General features: G+C 38.5%; 1 protein-coding gene across 3 annotated transcripts in view; it reads left to right on the top strand.

Moving 5' to 3' along the window:
- Positions 1–10,062, top strand: part of palm3 (paralemmin 3) — a 36,958-nt gene extending 26,896 nt beyond the window's left edge. Inside the window, exons 1-6 of one of the 3 annotated variants that reach the window (XM_056366900.1) lie at positions 628–715; positions 1,268–1,395; positions 2,045–2,111; positions 3,274–3,307; positions 3,978–4,031; positions 5,102–10,062. In XM_056366900.1, coding sequence (XP_056222875.1) covers positions 1,295–1,395; positions 2,045–2,111; positions 3,274–3,307; positions 3,978–4,031; positions 5,102–6,117 — 1,272 coding nt within the window. In that variant the 5' untranslated portion in view covers positions 628–715; positions 1,268–1,294 and the 3' untranslated portion in view covers positions 6,118–10,062. Of the gene's footprint in view, positions 1–627; positions 716–1,267; positions 1,396–2,044; positions 2,112–3,273; positions 3,308–3,977; positions 4,032–5,101 lie in introns of those variants that run through there. The other 2 variants (XM_056366891.1, XM_056366886.1) reach the window with 2 other exon arrangements.
- The last annotated feature ends 2,861 nt before the right edge of the window (positions 10,063–12,923 follow it).

Raw genomic sequence — 12,923 nt, 5'->3', positions numbered from 1 at the left:
AGAGCCGATTTTTGCCTATCACAGATATATCAGTATCGGTGCATATATTCTCCGATATGCGCTGATATTAATACTTTTATTAAGAAGCAATAATGCAGTGGAAATGCTCGGGTCAAGTCAAGTTATATAGGCAGCATTTTATGTATATTTTATTTGTTTTTCTTTGAATGAAAACAAAAGTTTTTCTTTGTTTTCATTCAAGTTAAATATATATATATATATATGTGTGTGTGTGTGTGTGTGTGTGTCTGTGTGTGTGTATGTTCTTATGTTTTTTATTTATAGTTATTTATTTTTATAGTTATTTAATTCCCAGTGAAGTTTACAGTTTCAGTTCACTGATGTCATTTTGGACAATAAAGTTTATTGTTAAACTGTAAAATATCTTGCTTTCATTGCATATCTTTTTCATAAGTGTTTGTATATATCGGCCAATATATCCATATCAGTATTTTTACTAGGGTGCACATCAGAAGTGATTTCAGTCATTCTCTCACCTTTCTGCCACTAGCAGTTAGTTTCAGTTGAACATTCTGTTGCTATTAGCAACCAGTATTAGCAACAACACAACGCCAGTTGGAGTTACACTGACATTTTTAGCTTCATCTACCAATCTGTGACCCAGTAAATACTGATCCTATATCTTCTCTCAAAATACCCGTTCTCGGACCACTATCTTTAGGTACTCCATGGAATTACAGCTATTTTGTGACAGGTGTGTGTAATTGTAGATGTTAAGCCAGTTTGTCTGATTAGCTAATTGCTAACCAAGCTAGTCATACCTACTAGCTATTAGCTATTACCTGTCGTTTGCCAACTCAGCATTGTGGGTTACTGTTAGTTTTCTGTTGGGCTACTGCTGTTGGGTTGCTTTTTATTTCTCTTGTGAACTTTTACTATATTTGATCAGTAGGATAAATCTTGTTTCTCTGGCATCCTTAAGACATATTGAAATAATTTGACAGTTATACATTTAGTTACTAATTCAGTGTTTTAATGCCGTTGGTCTGATATTGTTTACTGTATTGCTTTTTTTCTGATTTGTAAATAGAGTCTGACCAATAAGTCAGCAGGCTGATACAGATCACAGATACTGTATATTTATATCTGTTTACGTCACAGATGAGTAAGAAGTAAGAAGTTGTAGTAATGCTAAAGATGTGTTGTAGGTGTATATCATCATAATCATATTACCACAATACAATACTACTGAAAGTGGACTCACTCTCTTCTCTTTCTCTTCCTCACCTCCTCTTTCTCACTCTAGAGGAAGTCACTAAGGGACCAGTGGTTGATGGAAGGAGCTCCCTTGTCCCCAGCCTCCCCGGATGCCCAGAACCCTCGCTCCCCTCTGTGGGGCTCCCAGGCCCAGGAGACAGAAAAGCACATTGACAAGTACAGCCACAGTGTGTGAGGTCGTGTGTATGTGTGCAAGTGCAAATTAGAGCTAAAACACTGTCAGACAGTTTGTGACTATCTGAAACAGTTAGCAAAGCAGACAGCACAAGAGAACTGTCACATTTTTGTGGTTGAAATTTCATGTATAATTGATATCTCTGGCATCCCCCTCTTCTATTTTTGCTTTCTTGTCATTTTTGCTGTTGTCGTACATTATGTATGTGTGGCAAAGTTGAGTTTTAATTCTGTCAGTATTGAACTTGGGGGCAGAGAGTGAGAGCGTGATCCACCCTGCCCACTTGCCAGACAGGATTAGGCTTTCCTTTATTGCAGTGGACAATGTTGTCAAGTCCCTGAAGACTACACTCCCAGATCCCAATCTTATTATTGGTCCACAGGTCCACTGCCTCGCTTTCCAACAAGACTCCTTGTGCTCACTGTACATGGGGGACTCTGGGGAAACTTGAACATACTGTTTTAGAAAAATCAATTGCCTAGAGTAGTGTTACTTAGATCAAGATCATAAAGTAAGGCTAGAATCATATTTAAGCAACAAATTTGGACATTTAAAAGCATTGTAAACTAAAAGTGCATTACAGATTTTATGTGTTATGTGTGTGAGGTTCTACATAACTGTCCATCTTAGGTTGGAGTCAGAGAGTCAGTGGTTGGCAGAAGAGAAGGAGAACGAACAGATGGAGGATGGCCAAGTGGTAAGGAACTTTTGCAGACACACACACACACACTCACCCACTCACTCATTCTGTGGACACAAAGGGGGCTGGAATATGTGTTAAACAAGCTTGCTCCATCATCTTCCATTAGCCAGTCAATTTCCCACAACTTCTGTCTTTGGCTTTTTTCCATGAATAATGCATTTCTTCTCTTAATGTACCTTTTGATGTAGCACCTCTTGTTCAAAAGCAGGAACTGTATGAATGTAAGCAGCCCTGTTACATAAACAATTCAGCACTTGATCCACTCTGGAATTATTGTTTTACCTCAAGCCAAGTGCAAGTATGTTTACTTCAACTCGCTGAAGGTCTTTATAATGAAACAAAAGAGTTGTCCCTCCTGTTCTGCTGTGTGCAGGGTCTTTTTGGTAAGGTTTTTTTGAAGTAATCATATATCCATCCTAATCTTGGCTTTTGGAGTTCAACTGAAGGCATAAACAGAGGGTTCCTTATTTAATAGCTGTTACAGGCGATTAGCCATGCTGGCTTTAATGGAGAAGACTTTGAATGTATGATGTGTGAATGACTGAGGAGACTGAAAGTGAGTGAGAGCCAATATCTGTAAAATCAAACATGCACATGAAGATTTTTTAAATCACTTTTTTTAAGTAATGCTCTCTGATGAAAGAGTGTGATGTGTGTTGAGGTTCTTTAAAGTCAGCATTTAATTTTAATGACAGCATAAACACCCACTTACTGTACATCATGTCCATCAATGTAGCTTCGATGCAGTTAAGTACATTTAACATCAAACTGTGTTGGTGTTAAAAGGGGTCATCTTAGGTCGGGCTTTCCAGCTCAATCACTCCCCCTTGTGACCAGGCAAAAATAATTGACCCTTTCTCAGCTAAAATCATCATAACCAGAAAAGCACAAATTAATGTGTCCATAGTGGACACATTAATCTGTGCTTTTCTGGTTCTGTTAAAAATGTAGGATAGAAACTTATTTAGACAACAGGGGAGAAGTATTTTATAGCAATACAGCTTTGTGGATAGTGTCTGTTCCCTCAAAGCTTGTGTGATGTTCCAGTATTTGCACTTCATATTTTGTCTTCTGTTTTTACATTCACTTTAAAATGCACCATAGGTTCAGGCAACACAACACAAAGAGTAATTCCTTTCCTTTCTCTTTTACCCAGCAGGAGGTACTGAAAGTGACAGAGGCTGGAGCAGGTAAGTGGAATTAGATAAACGTTGTGGTACAGATAATTGAAAAGAATTGCAGTGGGCTTTTTAGAAAATTGTATTTCCATTAGCTTTTTACCACAGAAAGTGATAAAGTGATGCAAATGTCACACTATAAAAGTGAACTGTGAGTTAACATTAGTATTTTCAGGAAATTCGACAAGCTCAAACATCCACAGTATGTAACCGAGTGCAGAGGAAAGCATTGCTTCCATCCAGTCTGCCTCTCTCACCCACATTGTATTCTGTCCAATACATGTTACATGTCACGTTAAAACTACTGTGTGCAGACGTACAGCTTTTCTGGCTGCAGCCACCTGTTAGACAACAGCTGCCCTTCTAATTCCACTCCTACTTAATTACATCAGCTCATATTCATTAGATATAATTTCTTTAATGTTTGGACTCCTTCCCATTTAGCTCTCCTTGCTTTCAGTGAAACAAGCTTGTAATGGACACTATCTATTAAAAAAAAAAAAAAACATACACTTCTTATAGGATTTTGTTTATGGATACTATTCAAGGACACACAGGTGTGTTGATTAAGCTGCATTGTCTTCGGTGTTGACTGTAGCAATTGATGATTTCTTCTTAAAACACTCTGAAAATGAATTTTATCCACAGATGTTGCCATAAATGCAAATTATTTCTTCCTCAGAAATGGCCCAAGATGATGTTGTGCACAACGGAGAAAATAATGTGTCAGCATCAGGTGTGTATAGAGAGAGGCAAATCATGTCATAACACACACACCGTGCATGTGTTTGTGATGTCAAAATTTTATTTCCTCTACAGTCTTCCTATTGTTAATTCTTAGCTAATAACCATCTTATGCCACACCCTTAAAAACCATGCAATCCCCTATAGATTTATTCGTCTGTATGCATCGTATATACTGCAATTTGCATGATAAAGGAAGGCGTGTCAAGGGCATACCTATACTTCACAAAAAGTTCATACATGCGGTGATGAATATTTACACATGTTGAATAAGGTTTTGCATATATATTTATGCTAATGGCTACTCAAGTGCACGACATGCATTTTTAGAGGGCAGCAGGAACATAGACATGTCAGTGAGGATGCTGCTCAAGCTGTTAAAGGAGACAAGCAAGTTCTGAAAATGAAATTGAGCCATCCATTTGAGTTTAAATCATCCAGGGTATATAACTTTCTTGTCCAGACTGCAGAATCTGAAGTAATTGCATTATTCTAATCGTTACAGGGCCTTAACCTCTTGTGTCTTAACTATTTCACCAACTTCTTTTTCCTATGATTTAGCTTAAAAATGATTTATATATATATATATTTTACATCTCTCTGTCTTACTTTTGTGTTTTGCAGCTTGTCTTTTCTCACTATGGTACATTAAATACCAGTGGTCATGTTCTCCTCTAACAAACAGAAGCCTTCATTCATTCATTACTACACAGTTTATGGCCTGTGGCTAAAACAGTGTTGTCCTTTATCAGCTTCTGCATTTTATATCAGAGCAAAGAGTTGAGATTCATAGATGGCAGAACCTTTTTGTTTGAACAGCATTACGATACATAAATTAGCTGTATTGAGCACTGACATATCACTGACATCAACAATCAAGTAAAGGTGCTTGTAAACCAACCAAAATGAAAGCTAAGATCTGTTAATAAGAGTGTGGTACATTGATTGCACATTCACTCAACATCATTTAAATGTATGAATATCTCTATTCTAATTAATGCAATTGCACAGATATTTCTTTTTGTACTGAGTAATATTTATTACATGTTTTTTTTTCTTCAGAAACAACTGAAGATGAAGTGAAGACAAACAAAAGCCCACAATTGGAAGAAACTGCTGTTTTCTTAACCAATGGTGGAGGAGACGTAGAAGCCAATCACGAGGCTTCACAGCCAAATATTCAGTCCACCACCAATGGGCCCATCTGTGCTACTGAGGGTGTTGTTAGCATGAAGTTGGAACCTGGGTTGAACCTTGGTGTTTCTGAAGCAGAGCATTGTCATGTTCCAGATGTCAACACTGATAAGAAGAAGGAGGAGGAAGAAGGAAGTCTGGTGATACGAGCAGAACGTGTGATCATCACAGATGAAGGGGACGACACACCTGAGGATCTTACACCCCAGGATGATCAGCAGGAGAACATGCAGTCAGGGGAAACCCCGCTGCCAAATCAAGAAGCAGGCAAAGAGGAAGGGGAGGCTGAGGAGGAGGTGATAAAAACAGAAGCAGCTCAAGAAACTTTCACACAACCAGAGAAGAGTGAGGCGACTGAATCCACTGCGGAGGCACAACCAGCAACTGGAGATGGAGATGTGGAGGGTGATATTAAGACAAACGAAAACGGAGATGGAGAGACAAAAGCTGACGAACAGGGCAAACAATCGGAAGATCCTACATCTATGCAACTGCAGTCCCCAGCCACCGCTCTAGAGGGCACTACAGTGGCTTCACTGCCAGTCTACTCTGAGACACAACCCTCCATTCTCGCCCCCAAGGCTGAGGGTGAGGCTGCAACATCACCAGAGGGAGCTGAGAGAGCATTAAAAACCCAAGATCTTGTCACTATGCCTGGCCAGTTTCAGGAGGTGCCTCTGGCTGATTCACAGGAGAGGAGGACAGAGGCAGGGCCGGGGGAGCAGGAACCTCTTCTGTCACAGGCCAAAGCCCTCAACACAGAAGCAGAGCCAGCAGCAGCTAACAGCCCAGCCAACACAGAGACACAAAGCCCAACCAGGGATAACGGGGGATCAGGCCCCCCGCCTGATTCATCCAAGTGCAAGTGCTGCTCTGTCATGTAAATGCCCTCTCTGTACACTAATTTCCTCTCTCCCTCTTCAGTCTGGCTGTATCCCCTCAGTCTATGTCTCTGCTGTTCAATTCATAACACACTCCTACCCCCATTCTCTTTGTTTTATGCATCCACCCTTGTTTGCATCAGCATGTCCACAACCGACTTCCCTTCCCTCCACTACCCTCTGCCAACATTCCACATATTTGTCTTGAGTCTTCTTCATCTCACTCTTGAGCCTTCAGAGGAAGTACGCTCTCTCCAACATGAAGAGAGGGAAGGTATGGCCTGGACTTGTCTGTGTTTAAGTGCCTTGAGGAGTTTGCTACACTTTTAAATTACCCTATCACAGAGTTTGCGTGTGATTTAATCTTGGTTGGCAGATGAGCCAGCCAAGATACATAGGATTATAAAACGCAAGATTTAGATGCAGATAAACAAAAAAAAAAAAAAAAACAGACTTAAAATGTATCATTTTAAATTGTTGTATCTACATGTATAACTCATCTGGTATTATTCATCTGGAGAGGTTCAGAGAAGATATTGTTCTAATTTAATGACTTTTAATTCTGAATTCTTGTATTGATTGTGATCTTTTATTAGATATATTTTAATCCAAGTATAGGACCTGAACATTTTTATTCACTTTGTGATACAAGTTCTGACAATATACAGAATAATAGAATGAAATGGTCAAGTTTATAAGCAACAGCGTGTAACACTGAATATTTTGTGAGCCACTGTCAGTTTTAAAAGAGACATTATTTTAAAATACCTGAAAGTATGAATTTTTTTATTTTTACCAAAAGCTTTTGAATAGGGTGTCCAGAGCTGCCACAGCTCTGTCCACGGTTGTATATACTGTATACAGAGAGCATGTGGAATTGAGAGTGTCTGAGATGTCAGTTTTGAATTGATTGATGGTTTAATGGTTTAGTTAATGGTTTAATGATTAAACTGATATTTGTCATACAATGCTGTACTGGATGTTCGTCTAGCATTTGTTTTTCTCAAACAGTGGATCTGTCCCAAAACCACAACATTGCTTCATGCAAAAGAAACACACTGGGTAATGTTTAACCATTTGTTTAGTAATGCTATTTCTTTCTTAGTCCAGGGGTATGAGAGCCTAACAGAAGATCTATCTCAATTATAGTCTCCAGGGTAAAATTTCAGTTGTTAACACTTTATAAATCATAAATAAACAGTTATAAATAAACAAGTTATAACAGTTCCCACACATTGATGAAGACTCACTATTTGGCAAGATTAGATTAATGCTGCTTACTACTCATTAATCTTACTAATGAGTTACTAGTATTTATAACTGGCAAAAGGGAGCCTTATAGTAACTCATTAATAAATTATGATGTGTTTTACACTTCACAATAAAGCTCCCTTTTACCAGTTAGAAATGGTAGTAAGTCATTAGTAAGATTAATTAGTAAGCATTAACTTGATCTTGCCAAATAGTGTACCTGCATCCATGTATGAAAACTGTTATGACTTGGGTCCTCTAATAGTTTGTTTCTGATTTATAAAGTGTTAACAACCAAATTAATAACCTGATTATAACCAATTTATGAATCCTTTATAAGGTACCAAATTTCAATTCAGTTTTATGTAATAAAATATAAATTAAATGGAACTCACTTAGTATAAAGCACCTGCTTCTAACCCTCACTGGTTACTACGTTCTCAGTTCTTCATGGTTTATTATCTACGTGGAGCATGTAAGACACCACAATGAGACAGCAGTGTTGTTCTTCAACAATCTAAGCTGAAGATTTAGTGAATGAAATGATCAGTGTTCCACACATAAAACTGACAGCATGTGTACTCTGCGCAAACTGTTCAGAACAAGCTGTGTCAAAGCTTTCAAAAGTGAACCACATGTATACATTACAGCAGTATTTGTGCAGATTTATGCACATAACGCTTTAATTGTGGTAAATTTTCTACCTGAGGGAAAGAAAGGAATTAACAAGGATCCATGAGATATTGTGCAGACAGAGCAGGATCTGGAGGAATGTATGTCTCAAAAATGCTCCACTTATGCAAGTATATGGAGCTTGTCAGAGCTGCCTTAGGTCCAAGCAGTGTCTCTATCACCTCCTTTGCTAGTTCCATGGCTAACAGCACAGTCCTCTCACCATCCTTGGGGAATGGGATGCAGCATTTGTGTCCTGTAACTGTGAAAATAAGTCCTGCTGAGCTGAGAACTCCCAGGAGGGTCATGTCCAACAACAATGGGATTTCAGAGAATCATCACATGCGAAACCAGTACCTCTCAGAGGAGGTGGATAGTCATCAAACTGCTCATGTAAAAGGAAGATGATCAGATGCATAGTTGCATATTAGAGTGTTCTGTGCAGAGCCGCCACTTAGTTTATTTATCTTAAATGAACTATCCACTATCACCCATCTCCCCACTAAATATGAAACATGTCACTGGGTGTACAGGTTATCTTCATACTTTAGAAAACTTGAGCTCGATATCTAGGTTTAGTAGTTTTTGTCTTATGAGTAGGTTTTGAAAATCACTGATACTTTCCTTGGTGCAAGTTCTTCATTAATAAAGCTGCTACTAAAGTTAATGAGTGTTTTAAATTCTTTATTTCAATTACAATTTATTTCAATTACAATTTCTAACAGACTATGAGAATGCAGATTTGACAGCTTTTACAGTACTTGCAGATGACAGATTTGCACAAATATTCTGTATTTAATGTTTCAATTATCAGTAATTTAAGACTTTTTCAAAACCGTTATGTGCATATCAGCTGATTATAGCATTTCTGCAAAAAGCTGCCAGAAACAATCATAAAGGTCATACCTATTCAATAATCAACCCAGCAGAGAAATACAAAACAATTTCTATACTGACTACCAGTTTAACTTTTTATCTGTAGGTTTCTAAAGTGTGTCTAATTACAAGCACATGAATCTAAAGGAGAAGATTGTGTGTACGGTTGCAACAGTGACACTGGTTCTTTGACTGTTGGCAAAAGCTGGAGATAAACACTGGTTTAATTCCAAAATCCATAAATTATTCCAATAAAAACTGCCCATTCCCAGAAATTGCCCTTTGCTTTTTCAACATTGCAAAAACTGTGTCACATATTGCGAAACTGGAACTTTCTAATCAAATGAAATGCAAAATCAATACTAAGAACTGCTCTCTCTCAATGTTGTGACATTGGGCTCCTCTGATGAAACTATAAAACCAGAAGAGTCTCTATACCGGTACCACTTTGCGACAGACCCTGCAGTGCATCTGAGTCTACATATTCAGTCATATGGTTTCAAGAAACAGAGAGATGTTTGCTGTGTGTGCCATCGCTCTCCTCTGCTTGGTGTGTGTGAGCGATTCGGCTCCTCTGGCCTGCAAAGACTTGGTCCAGCCTATGCGAAACCTGGATCCTCCTCAGTTAGAGGGAACTTGGGCTTTAGTTGCAGGCAGTTTGAAAATCATCGAAAGTCGAAGTCCTATTGAATTAAGTGACAGCGTAAGAGTTGATTTTTACAACTCAACATACACCCAAGCCAATCTTTTTGATGGCCAGTGCCGCTATTTTTCTTCGAACATCTTGATAGAAGGCCACAACTATAACTTTAAGGTTGGACAGTCAGCGACCTTCAATGGGACCCTATATGAAACGTCCTGTGTAGATTGTGTGGTTTTGAGCTTCAACGTGGACGCACCAACATATAAATCAATGGAGTTGTACCTCTTCAGCAAAAGGAGGGAGGTGGACCAGAAGGAGTTGGAGGAGTTCGGCTCTCAGGTGGAGTGTCTGAACATGCCTAAACATTCTGTGCTGGATCCTACCAAGGAGCTTTGTCCAGATCAGGCAGCTGCAGCAGCTCAGGGGGAGAACAGAACAAAGGATTAGACTGTGGTACATGATATCTGTTCAGTGTGAATAAAATATATGTTGATACTGAAACATGAGATGTTTTGAGTCTTGTCTTTCCTGCCGGTTCCTGGTAATCAAGATAACCTAATATAGTAACAATTAAAAAGCAGTCTGAATTGTGTTTGAAGTTATAACAGTGGCACTCACCAGTTTGTTACTCTAGTAACTTTAGCATGTATGTTGTCTCTAAACTTTGGCTCTATTGTGGCTCTATTGTGTCCCTCACCACCACCCTGTCCTTGAAGACAGTGCAGGATGAAGGGGAAACGTGATAGGGCTCAGATGTCACCAAATGAAAGATTGTAGGGGATAAAAAGATGAAAAATGAACTTGATTAAGTCACTTCACCGTAACAACAAATTATCTAAAATACCATAAAGAAAATTAAGTATAAACACCTCCATTTTCACAGACCAGTTACTGTCACAATCTGCCGTCTCATGAACCAGTATTCCAGTAAAAACACGAAATATTTACAGAACAAGGACAAATGTAAATGTATTTGTTTTTTTTGTTTTTTGTTTGTTTGTTTTGACTGTGACAATATGTGACTTACCATGAACCTACATCATGATCACAGGTTGAAGAACACCAGTGTAAACAACAAGTAGCCCATTACTTAAAATGTAATTTCATTTCGTAATCACAAAATCCACATTTGGATAGGAGAGATATTGCGAAACTGAAGGTTTTGAACCAAGTATAAAATCAGAAAACCTCTTTACCTGAAACACTGTCAGTGGGACTCCACCAGGCAAGCAAGAAGTGATACAAATATCGTAACAAGACAACAGACATTCAGAGACATGTTTGCTGTATTTGCCACGGTTCTCTGCTTGGTGTCTGTGAGCCGTTCAGCTCCTCTGGCCTGTGAAAACTTGGTGCGGCCTTCGGAGCGATTGGATCCTCTTCATTTGGAGGGAAGATGGACTTTAGTTGCAGGCAGTCTGAATGATTCTGCAGATGCGGCCACCCTGAAAGGAAGGGACAGTGTAACCATTGATTTCAACAACTCCACATACACCCAGGTCAACCGTGTTGGTGACAAATGCGACTACGACTTGCTCAACATCACATTTGAAGGCCACATCATGAGCTTACAGACGAGGAACTATAACTTCACCGGGACCTTCTTCCAAACATCCTGTCCAGACTGTGCAGTGCTGAGCTTGGACGTGAAGTCCCAAAGTTTTAAGTCGGTGGACTTATACCTGTTCAGCAGGAGGAGAGAGGTGAAGCCGAAGGAGATGGAGGACTTCAGAGCTCAGGTGGAGTGTCTGAACATGCCTGCACCTGTTGTGATGGATCCTACCAAGGAGCTTTGTCCAGAACAGGCTGGAACAGAAGAAAACAAGGCTTAAGAGACTTTGGTACATGTCATCTGTTCACATTGTGTGAATAAACATTGATTCATGCCAGTTTCTTTCCAATTTCATTTCATCAGAAAGAAATTAATAATTTTATAAAACATTAAATGTTTTGAATGCATCACAGCCTTCCTGTTGTCTTGGGAAATTGACATTAAAGCAATATAAACATACATTTATCTTACTAGTTACATTTTAGATTAAGAGTTCACAAAAGATTGAACCAGTTGTTCCAAACCTATTTGACTTGTGACCCTTTATGAAAAAGCAGTGAGTGGTTGTGACATTGTCACATTTCAGATGTCTCAGAGTTATTAGCAGTTCCACCAAAGCAACATTTCCAGTCTAAACTTTTAAGAAGGTTTTATTTTAATAACTGCTCAGTGCTCAAAAAGGTCAAATTATCTGATATTTAAGATTAGGTTTTAAAAAATGAATGCAAATTTGTGTAGGACTTTGCTTATTTCTTTTCGTGCAAAATTAATAATCTCACAACCCCTAAGATTTATCATGTGACCCCATGGAGGGGGGCAACCCCTGATTTAGGAACCACTGGACTAAACTAGTTAAGTGTATATAAAGTGGTTAAAACTAGTTCCACCTTAAGCAGCTACTGTGCAACAGTAAATGCTTCTAATACATTAATTCATCAGTATTAACAGATTTTTTTCTGCAGAACAAGCACTGAACAGGATTTTGAAAGAAAGTCTTTTACTTGTAATAGACCATTTTTTCATTGCAGTACCTTACATAAATAAAGGATTTGAAAGCTTCTTCCACGACTGTCCACAGGTCTGACAGCAGCGAGAGCAGCAGTTTGCTGTTAGCAGGAACAGCCCTCATATGTTGTCCCAAAGACACTGGCTTTACTCATGGCTGGATATTATTCATTCGGAACAAAAAAGGCGAGCAAGAAAACTGACAGAGGCAGCCCCTGTCTAGCTGAAGAGATCTTGTCTTCTATCTGTCTTTATGAATATTTTTAAATTATTTGTTTTATGTGTTTATGTCTGAATTAACAAATACACCCTGATAAAATATAGTATACAGATCTTATTCTTATTTGCCATAATATACGTTGTGATTATCAGTAACCAGAATTTCAAATTATGTGCACATCTTTAATCTATAGTTAAATCAGACTTTGTTAAGGTATTTAAAATATATAAATCAAGTCATTTCACAATCACAGAACTGACAGGTAGAGAAGGGACTTTGCCCTTTGGCATCAAGCACTGGCAGTGTTAAAAAACTGGAGGTTTCTGATCCAACTAATCATTGGGCACACAGTGCAGCAGAGAGTAATGTTGTGCAGGTACAATGCATCATTTATACATTATTAGTATGTAGATATACAGTATTTTTGCTTGTGTGTGACAGGTTGAAGAGGAAAATCAATGATCATTTTGTTCAGTAAGAGAGCAAGAAAACCTCTACTATAAACAATTAATAGTCACAGACAGTACTCGAAATATTATTTCATTTCACAATCATGGAATCCACAGGTGAAAAGATTACCCTGCTCTCTG

This window comes from Seriola aureovittata, chromosome 3 (assembly GCF_021018895.1).
Source record: "Seriola aureovittata isolate HTS-2021-v1 ecotype China chromosome 3, ASM2101889v1, whole genome shotgun sequence".
NCBI classification, from domain to species: Eukaryota; Metazoa; Chordata; class Actinopteri; order Carangiformes; family Carangidae; genus Seriola; species Seriola aureovittata.
The sequence above is the reverse complement of the archived record's forward strand: the minus strand, read 5'-3'. Positions and strand labels throughout refer to the sequence as shown.